The sequence below is a fragment of the Heliconius melpomene genome, chromosome 9, assembly GCF_056956725.1.
Source record: "Heliconius melpomene rosina isolate 202511_hmr_F chromosome 9, ASM5695672v1, whole genome shotgun sequence".
Lineage (NCBI taxonomy): Eukaryota > Metazoa > Arthropoda > Insecta > Lepidoptera > Nymphalidae > Heliconius > Heliconius melpomene.
Window position 1 is genome coordinate 1467775 of NC_140397.1, and position 10959 is coordinate 1478733.

Here is a 10959-nt window from a genome sequence, read left to right on the forward strand (position 1 = left end):
AGTTATTATAATTAAAATTTAATACTTTTTTTAAGCCCGAGAATTCTTTATATGGTAACGCCGTATATGGATAATAACTATCACAATATGCTTTTAAATTATTATCGTGCTCATATTAAAAGTTAAATATTTTATTTTAAACACGCGCAAGCGAAAGCTACGTATTGACCTTGACATGAATACGATATGAGTGAAAAGAATTTATGTCAAACCTATTTATGATACGCTGAACACGAATGAAATTAAATATGATGTGTAAATTATTTTCTTATTATATACGTACACATCCGTAGCCCATATTTTATAATATTAATCCACATTTTTTTACTGTACATTTTTTCTGTACATCTAATATAAATGCTTAGGTTTGCATTTACTTAATGATTAATATAATATTTTCTCTCTTTCCAGGCGTTCCCCTCCTTTGCGAGGGCCCGGCTAGTTCACTAAGAGACGACTAATTGCTTCCTGTGCTGTTTATAAAAAACTCCCTAAATGTCATCGATGAGTAGATCTCGGACGAGTCTCTCGCCTGCAACATCGGAGAGATCAACTCTACCTATGGGCGCATCTGCGGAACCTGGAAGTCCAGAGTTCCAGCCCCTAGAACCGACAAGGGAGCAGCTGCTTGCACATTTTTTCGAGCGATTTAAATTTTACACTTCGCTGTGCCTTGGCACGTCAGCTATACTCGCTGTATTTGCATTTTTGTTTTTAATACCATTCGTGGTAGAGCCTGCGATACAAACAATTTTAGCCGAATTTGCTCCAGAAGCTGGTATATGTGCCGTATCTGAACACGTCTACGCTCAAACTTTAACTAATTGCACATGGGCCTCCTGCCGAGAAGGATGTACGACTACACCTACAAAATGTCACAAAATCCGCGTCAACCTTGCAAGACGACCTTTCACTGAAGATGCACCCGTTCCAAAAGAATGGAACGCAACAGATTTAAAATTCCTCATCAATCCAGAAGGATGTGGCTATCCTCCACGAGTTAACTGTTCAGAATTTGCAAGTGATTACGCTGGGAAGAAAGCTCCTAAAATTTTCCCTTGCTACTACAGCATGACGCGTCCAGAACTGGTGGTGGCGAGGTACTCTTGGGAATCAACAATACGTGGTCTAATATTAGCTCTGGTGCTACCCACAACGGTCTTCATCTTCAGCCTCAGTGTGCTCGCATACTGGCATTGCCACTGCTGTGACAGAGCCTGTAACAGACGAGTGCACGCCGAATCATTTGCGAGCAAAGAAGAGTACGTATTCATTTGATTTCTAATATCTTCAGTAGTACCTAATTATAATATTTTATTTCAATTAGCAATGGCACTCATAAACTAATGAAATGGGCTTACAGGAAGAATATCGGTTTCAAGTTTGCTGATGGAGCTTCATAGCATTGCTGTAGTTATATTGGAACTAGTAATTACTTTCAAGTACGTTTATGTTGACCACGTGCAGTGTGTAACGTCCGTTTCTAGATCGACACGTTTCAAGTCTTTGCCACAAATCCATTTTGATAGCATTGTTTTTCATTCATTGCTTACTAGTGCATATTATGACTATATTTATTTTGATGAGAGCCCAGTCATGGCGTAGAGAAACAAGCGTATGGCTGTAAACGCGCAGGTTGTGGGTTCAATTCCCATTCGAAGATATGAAATATTTAATATTTTCACTTCTTCGCTCTGGGTTTGAGATAAAGTACGGCGTTGAAAATAACGGTGTGTCCTCTGTCAGTATATTCCCAGGTTCAATCTGCCTACCCCGTTACGTGCAGGTACAGCCTAAAGCTAAAAAATATAAAATACGACTCAATTACAACAAGATTTTGTAGAAATATTTTGAAGTGAATAATGAAATAAAAATTTTATAGTAAAACTCCGGGTCCAATCACAGACGAAAAATAAAAAACATCTTGTTCTCATCGACATTTTCCATAAAATTTATTAAAATTATTTTTTTATTTCTATTACAGTAGCAAATTGCTATGTGAGCTGGACGAGGACCCAAGTGACGATGTGTTCTGACGCCGAGCGACGACCACCGCGCGCCGCCGTGCCTCGCCTCGATCTGAAGGGTACACACAACTATGAATCCTCTTACTCATCAACAAAGCGAGTCAAATATAACTAAAACAATTGAAAGCAAAATGATAGCATCATCGCTTTAAAAATTACATATCTTAAAATTTAATACTCTTCATTTGAAATATTCATAAATATTGAAATATTAGAAAAAAACGTCTTCCTTCTTCAGATCTAGGTATCCGCAGTAGTTTGAGCTAGGGCAGCGTTCATATGAAACAATTTTTATTTAATACGTTTTAAATCCAAAATTAATTTGGAAATTATTGAACATATAATTTGTTAATTAACGTTAAATCTGTGAGTATAATTATAATTAAAAGTTAATTGTCTTCAGTAAATTTGACGAAGAAGGTTATTACAGTATTATTACAGCGAAGCTTTGCGATATAAAAAAAATGTGTAAAAAACAATAAAAATAGCGTCTCTTTATTCTAAATTGGAGCTAGGCCGGGTAGGTTAAGATCATTATTGTATTATTTGCCATAATTTTTTTATAATAATTGTAAAATATAACTTATTATTAACAAAAAACAAAAATATGTTATTGTAATATTAATATAAATGAAACAATAATAATAATATAAAGAAATTTCTAGAATAAAAAAATAACTGAATTACATTTTGTACAGTTTCTCAAGTAATATTTTAAATAATAAACATTTTTGCTACTTTTAAAGCTCAAAAACTTATAACTTTGATTAATGATATTAGCTGTTAGTTTGCATGTTTCTCGATTTATAAAATATGAAATAAGTAATTTTTTATATGCCTCTCAATAATTATTAATAAAAATTTAGCTTATTTTCAAGCTTAGCGTTTTAAGTAATTTTTGCAATATAATATGTATGTAGATGGTAGGTCAAATATTTAAATTGCACTGAATTTCACTTTTTAATCCATAATTGTCGATATTTGTATATTGTCGTTTTGTTATTGTATTTACTATTCAATAATCTAACTTTATTTGAAATAACTATATTAATAATAATAACTTATTATTATAATTATTTATGTTACAATTTTGTTTTAATGTCAAAGTTATTTTATGATTAATTTGTATTTTTTTAGTTTAGGAAGCGTTCATTAATTTAATAATGATTATATTACCGACATTCATGTTTTATTATTTGATTGATGAAATTCGTCATTATTAATAATATTTATCATTAATAATATAGAAATTTGATGTACAATTTCGATCTTGTAATTACGCCTTTACATCATCTGCCATACTCGTGTGATATTAATGCTTAAAGGTATTTAATATGGTAAATGTATTATTTTTGAGTCTCAATCGTACCCACTAATTATAAGCTTGTTATAATATTGTCTTATTGTTGAAACTATAAAAAAAACCTTATATTTGATGGACTTGTTTATGAAATGTCAAAAAAAATTAAAATGTATGGCCGTTAATGTACATATATTTTTTTGTATGTTTTGTTCTTATTATTGTTTTAAAGAGTATTTATTGTTTATTTTGACATATTTCTGGAATTGTTTTAACCTATTACTTTCCGCCCTAAAATGCGAAACATTAAATATACTATTCTTTTTATAAAGAAATATATATTTAGTGATATAATTTTTTACAAATACCCGCACCTCTTAGAAGCCGTTATATTTTTTAAAAATATATTTTTCTTTTGTAAATGTGGAATAACACTTTTAAATGTCACAAGTAGTCTTCTAGTATTTTAAGTATTTTTTTTTGCAATTTTTTTTTAAAGTATTCGTTTTGTCACTAAGAATCTCTAATTTAGAAAAGGCGGTAAGTAATAGGGAAATAATTTGTGATTATTTCTTTTAATTTAAGTAATTGAAAAAAATTACAACAAAAAAGTATTTTAAAATAAATAATTATGTAAATTAATTTCGTATGAATTAAGTTATACTGAAATATTCAGAATGAAGAAATTATTATAGAAGAAAGAAAGAATATATAATTATATTGTTCTAAAAATAGTGGATTAAATACTTTATTTATTGTAGATAAATAAATTTATTTATTGATCATTGTATTTCTAGATGTCACTCTATATACTTTTAAAAACCAAAGAAAAACATTTTTTTTAACATATTACAATGTATAGTCTAAGAGCTGGTGTACCAAAATGATTTTTAATTAGTTAAATATTATTTTTTATAAACAAACAGTAATCTATTTTAAATTTGCTATTGCTTTATAATTAAAGAGAAGTTAATTAAATTGAAATAAACATAGTTAGTAGTCTATTGACTGTACAAAACTGATGTTGTCAATACAAAATATTTTTATTTTAAAAAAATGTTCACTAGCCCTTAGACATCCATTACATATAAAAAAAAATCATTTTCAAAGAATTACAAATCTCCTTAAGTAATATTAGCTAAGCAAATTCAAATTACCAAAAATGCCTAATTAAATAATATTTGTAAATATTATTATAATATTATGTACGTAATTATTTTATTATTTGTAAATAATATGAAAAAAAAAATATTTCATTTATTCCATGGATTGTTATTCAAGTTACAAATCGGCATCGAGCAAACACAAAGTGTTATGACAAATAAAGCTTTTTTCATATAATGTTTTATTATTTACTAGCGACCCTCTTGCGGCTTCGCCCGCTTTAACTACTGGCTTATCCATATAATATATATTTGCAAAGCGCTTAAGATAATTTGAAAATTAATTAAACCCTAATGCAACCCGCATTTTCGTAGTTCCAATAAGGATTTTCCAATTGTTTTACACAGCAAGGATTTTTTAGTAGGTACCGTAATTTTAAATCTGTGCTACTAATCTTTTCAAGTACTTATTAAAATATATTTAAATGCCTATTTTTAGATAGTTAAATGACTAAGTATTTTTAAACGGAAGAAATGATAAACAAAAACCTACCTACTAATAACTACTATAAAAAATATGAAACCAAATATATCGCGCTGAAATAATACATTCAACTGAAATTATCCAATACGTGCAAACGCATCTAAATCTTCTTTGCTATAGAGGCAGGCAGGGGTTTTTTTCGAGCTTGTGGTTAATGCTGTTAAAACAGCGACACCGGTTGGGTAGGCACTACGTGGCTGCCTGTGAGGAAAATTAAATAGAATGCATCGGCCGGGAATCGAACCCGGGCCGCCCGCGTGGCAAGCGAGCATTCTACCACTGAACCACCAATGCGTGTAATGCAGGCGGACGCGGCGGACGCGCTTGTATAAGCAAAATGTCGCGGGGCGCGCAGGGACGCGAGTGGCGAGCCGTTTCGCAGCAAGGATTTTTTTGATATTGTAATAACTTCTAAAGTACTAATTAAAATGAAAAACAGTAAAAGACAGTTTTGATCTACATTAAATGGCCATCGTAACTAATATATTTATTTATATATTTATATGCTGAGACTAAGGGATAAGTGAAACTTGACTCGATACACCTGATGTGTGAACGGCGTGGTGTTAACGATTAAATGCGTTTTTCTCTAAAACTATTCGCAATTTCGAAATAGTGTAAAAAGCAAATTTTATCTTCGTGTAACGTAGAAATTTAATGAAGTATTTTAAAAGATAAGGATTAATACCATTATGCAAAAATATCCCTCACAATAAAAAATATATTGAAATTACAATTTTTATACAGATATATGATCAGTACACGTTATTCTTAAAAGATACGAATATGCCAATACTCCAGTACATTCTTTTCATGTAGTACTTACCATTAAAGCAGCGCATGCGCGAAAGTGTCTCAACGGGTAGGACTTTATTCATATTTATCGTATTTATGTTAATTTACATAAGAATGTACAAATAATAAACTATATATAAACCTTCCCTGAAAAATATTCGACCTAATGGTGAAAACTGCATCAAAATCCGTTGGGTGGTTAAGAAGAAGAAGAGTTAGAAAGTTCAGACAGACACAAAAAGCGACTTTGTTTTATAAGATATAGGATTATAAATTTTAGTGAAGTGGTATATTAAGTCAGTTTCACAAGACACTCCATCCCCACTTTCCGCGAAATTTTGTTGAGGAATTGCGTGTTTAGGGGTGGAAATCAACACTGGGCTATTGCCTTGGTGCCAGAGCGAAGAAATGAAAATATTTAGAAATAATGATTCATTCCCTCGAGTGGGGATCGAACTTAAAACCGTCACGTTACAGTCACACCCTTGTGCTCTTGCGCCATGACGGCCTCGGCCTTTTAAGGACGTAAAAAAAATAATTACAAATTTATATTTAGTCATTTTATACAAAATGAATGCATGTATCCGCAAACTTAAGTTTGTAACCCATTACAATGTTGCAGTAACATGCAATGCCTCAAAAACTCAGTGGAAAGCGTGGATCGCCAGTGTCCTTATAAATAAAGAAGTATTTAAATACACGGTTTGTAGGTTATTGTATTTGAAAGGTATAATGACTTTTTTTTAAATAAAAAAATAATGTAAAATCTAAAAATCTTATCATTCTAGAAGGAAGTGAATAATTCACTTTCTCCTATAATTAGTTACCATCAGGTTGCTTTTGAATTTGTAAAGCTAAGCCTGTCGTCGCACAGCTGCAGTCACTGACTAAAATGGGACAGTTGTGCGTTCGATTCCCACTCAGTCGATTATTTTCATTTCCTCATTCTGGTAAAGAGAAGGCAAAGCGCGGAGTACAGTTCCTCCACTTAAACACACTTGAACTAAACAAACTTTTCTACAATATGTATATATATAGATAGATAATCACTATAGGTCGTGCAATTAAATCCATACCCTAAAATTAAAACTTGAAAGTGTTTTTTTTTCTTTCATTAGTGTGGTGGTGGTCTAATAATTAGTGGTAAGGTAACATGGAAGTTAGTTTACAGCAATGCAGTGGAACGCAATATTCCGTGCGGTAGGTCGTTCAACCCTTTTATAGGTTCTAAACTTTGTTTATCGTCATATGAGGAGAGGGTTGCGTTTTATGAAATCGCTACTCGCTTCTCTTATGTAAAATGTTTTTTTTAAATTTTCTGCTATAGTAGAGTAGTCAGCTCCCCATTTTTGGGGTAATTTTCGAGATTTTGTTCTCTTAAAAGATGGCTTTCTGTTGAAGGCTATGGTTGTCTAATGAAAGAGAATAAAATATTTGTACCTAAAATATGTTTATGTTCTTTTTCAATAGAACGCAGCTATCTGAACTACATTGTCTAAAATAAGTTTTTATTCTTAGTTTAACGCTATATTCTAGACAGCCAGAGGGAACTTGGTGTTAATTAAGACACTCGTTCCCCGGTTTATGTTATTTTTATTGGAGACAGGTTTTTTGTGGGGAACTCAGAGTCATGTTGTTGTATGTTGCTGCGCCAATACGGCGTACATTAAACATTATAATATAACAAAACGTTAATGTCCGATATCTTGGGAATAAACAAAAATTAAGTCTTGATAAATTACAAATAAGAAGTTAAAACTCTATCCGCTGTTACAAATTAAACCGCTAAGCTTATGAACGTAACCCAACCCTAGCTTTCACTCTAAATTATTGCTACATATCGATCGTAGTTTTTTTCTACTGCTACTAGAATTACCTACTTCATGGCATTAGGTCAAATGTTCGTCCTCCACCATTGTTAGAAACCATTTGTTCCTTCTACCTTCTAACGTTAATGGTTCGAAGTATCGATTTGTATTGGAAGTTATGCAATTAACAAGCGAGCCAAAAATGGTTGAGGTTATGTAATGGTTATACCAAAAATAGTATACGTAATTACTTGGCTTCATGGTTATGGCTTCAATTCCCTCTTATTTTTTGATGATTGAATAATTTAAATCAATGAATGTACATATGACACATATTATTTTTATTGGTTATTATAATTGAATTTTAAAGAAATAAAACTATTTTAATTAGATTATTAATAGGTAACCTAGGGTTTAGATGTTCCGTTCGCCATTTTCCGCTTGAATTTGAGATGTTGCGTGGAATCTAACGCCGCATTTTGTCTACCAGAGAAAGAAAGCAGAAATATAAAAAAGGACTCAAAGGAGCGCCGCCGCCGCTGCAATGCCTCGAGAACGGCTCTTTGCCTAACTACCAGAGCAGGCAAATAAAAATTTGAAATATTTAATTTTTCCGAGTGGGAATTGAACCCACAACTGCCACTATGGCTTCACGAAAAATAAAGAACTGAGTGTCTTAGCACCACTTTCTCCGCCTATCCGCTAAGAAATACAAAAAAAAAGTATGAGAAAATTCAAGGTAGCAACCCCTATAGGAGACAATAAAAACGAGTGGTTCGTCCCAATTTACACCAACAAAGAGTCAACGGTGCCTATTGTACCTGAAAATAGTAGACAATTATAATTAACATTTTCAACTGTTAGTGCTTTAAGCTTTGAGCTTTTGGTAGTTTCATGACAAAAGGTGAATTTTGGAAGTTACTTCCATTATTTAAAATAAATTGTGATTTATATAAAGGCCCTTACAGTCGTCAACTTCCTCACAGACAGCCATATAATGCTTGCATTTCTTCTGGTCCCCTCAACACTAGGTTCCCTCTGCCTACCCTACTATGTGCAGGATACAGCGTGAAGCAAATTTTTTAAATAGACTTTAAATCGCTAAAACTGGGATGACGAGAAGATAATAAAATGAAGCTTTCTATACAACGTCCATCATGGCGTAGCTTCTATACATTCTATTGTTTTGTATTGACATGTCGCATACTGGTGGTGTTTCCATTGTTTATATTCAAGAAAAATATATATTAGTTTTATGTTACTATATACATTTAAATTAATATTATAAAATTGAAGAGTTTGTGTTTGCTCAGGGGTACAGACATGCAATTATAAAGGTGACAGTTTGTGGGTTCTATTTACACTTTAGGAAATGGAATATTTAATATTTTCATTTTCTAGCTCTGGTAAGGCAAAACGCAGCGTTAAGTTCCGCCATTCAACACGTCAAAAAAGTTATGTAATGTAACTCTGACCGAGAGTTATAGTAAATTCACAAAAAAAAAATTAATATCATATAGTATGCCTAACGTCCATAGATGAACACATAACGAAAAGTAACACTAAAATATTTTTTAAATTCCAACTTATTTTTTTCCTAACTTAGCTAATTAGTTCCTGAAATAAGATTAGAATTATGATAAAGGTCTAAAATAGAGCATACACGGCTATATGATTAAACGTCTTGTTTTGCCACTTAGTATATAATGTTTGGAAATTGTGGGGAAAGTGAGGAACGGAGTGTTTTAACACTAGGTTCTCTACCCCTACCGGGCTACTCGGGAATATACTTAGTATAATATTATACGGGTATATTATATAATAGGATCTTATATACAGTTTACGTAAGGCAACCTTCACCTTAACCCTCAAATGGATTGTCAAATTTTTCATTCAATATGCAAAAGCTTTTTGTGCCATTAGTTTTGAGGCTATTAGTTGCGAAAAAACGGTTTCTAAATTGTACTAAGAATTATATAATAAATTCTATATATAAGACTTAGTTTTTTTTAAATATTATATTTTTTAAATCGTAAAGAAGAATCAGGAGAGTATATTATGGGAGAACGCACAACTTTACATTTTCCTGTCTGATAAGACGATCTGTGGTGTTAAATTTCACTACTCAACTCGCAATGTCTCGAATTTCGACGCCCAAGGGGAGAATGGAGTATCTTAACATTAGATTCCTCTTGGTTCCTTTACTATGGGAAACAATGTGAACCTAAAAATCAGTGAATTAAAGAAAATCTTGTAAAGCTATTTCAACTAACTTGCCTTATTTACAACCTATCAGGATTCGATTTTAATAAAGAGAAAGGATGGATAAGGAAAAGAAGGAAAGGATATCGAGTTTTTTGATGCTAGATGGCTCTCGCCTTCCCTGGAATGCTGTGAAAAGCGGTACTTGAAAAAAAAATCCCAAAAAACTTATGTAATACCAACCCCCCTCCGCAACTTTATGCCCACACCTACCGCCGGATCTTCCCCCCACTTAAAAATATCTCCAAATACTAACAATACGTAGATACTATAAAATATAGATAGAAAAAATATTATATAAGATTATTACCATGTAATAGCTTCTACAGCTTGCATGTACAACCACTGGCTTAAAGCCAAACAGCTTTTTGGCCTCAAAGTAAAAAGCAAAGCATTGATTTATTAAAAATATAAAAAATGGTTCTTTGTGCAAATTTCGCAATATTTTGGTTACAAAGAAAAATGTATATATTTATTTGGCAACTAAAAAAAGTACCGAAACTAATGACGTACATGTGTATAAGTATAATATATAGTTTTTTCAGCTTCATGCTGTATTATGCACGTAGGGATATTGGGTAGGCAGAGGCAACCTTGTGTTAGCACACTCCGCTCCCCATATTCTGCCAAATTCTAGAGGCACTACATGTTAAGAGTCAGAACTCACCGCCGCGGCTTGCGTCGACACCGAAGCTAAAAAATAAAATATTAAATATTTCTTTCCTTCAATTGGGAATCGAAGCAACAACCTAACGCGTTTACAGTAACAGGCTTGTGCACAGGCCGCAATAACTAAAGAAAAAAGAACAAAAAAGCTAAAAACACACTTTTACACCAAGTAATACAAGTGTTGTAGAATGTACTCGAAGCTATTAATTGCAAGAGGAAACTAGAAAGGTTTACTAGTAACCTCTGAAGAGTTCCAATATCCAGATCCTAGCTCCATCATCACACCAGCTTGTTGATACCATAATATTGTATTGTCACCTAAGTTAAGTATGACTGCCAAGTTTCAGACGATACAATAATTGAAAGTTATTCAAGTTTAGATTCTTTGATTTAATAATACAGTTTTAGAATCATTCATTTTTTTTCGCTTTTTTTAAAATAATTCAATTTC

At 32.2% G+C, this 10959-nt stretch overlaps 1 protein-coding gene across 1 annotated transcript; it reads left to right on the forward strand.

The window, feature by feature from the left end:
- Positions 1–495: 495 nt before the first annotated feature.
- Positions 496–4668, forward strand: Teh2 (tipE homolog 2 phospholipid transfer protein). The gene is made up of 2 exons (XM_085190035.1): positions 496–1262; positions 1985–4668. Exons 1-2 carry the CDS (start codon positions 496–498, stop codon positions 2034–2036), a joined length of 819 nt encoding a protein of 272 aa, XP_085046161.1. The 3' UTR covers positions 2037–4668.
- Positions 4669–10959: the final 6291 nt, after the last annotated feature.

Bases quoted from the DNA above. Each gene is read 5' to 3' on its own strand.
- Teh2 (XM_085190035.1), top strand. From the start codon at position 496: ATGTCATCGATGAGTAGATCTCGGACGAGTCTCTCGCCTGCAACATCG. The intron at 1,263-1,984 runs GTACGTATTCAT...TTTCTATTACAG, and splicing joins TCATTTGCGAGCAAAGAAGA to TAGCAAATTGCTATGTGAGC.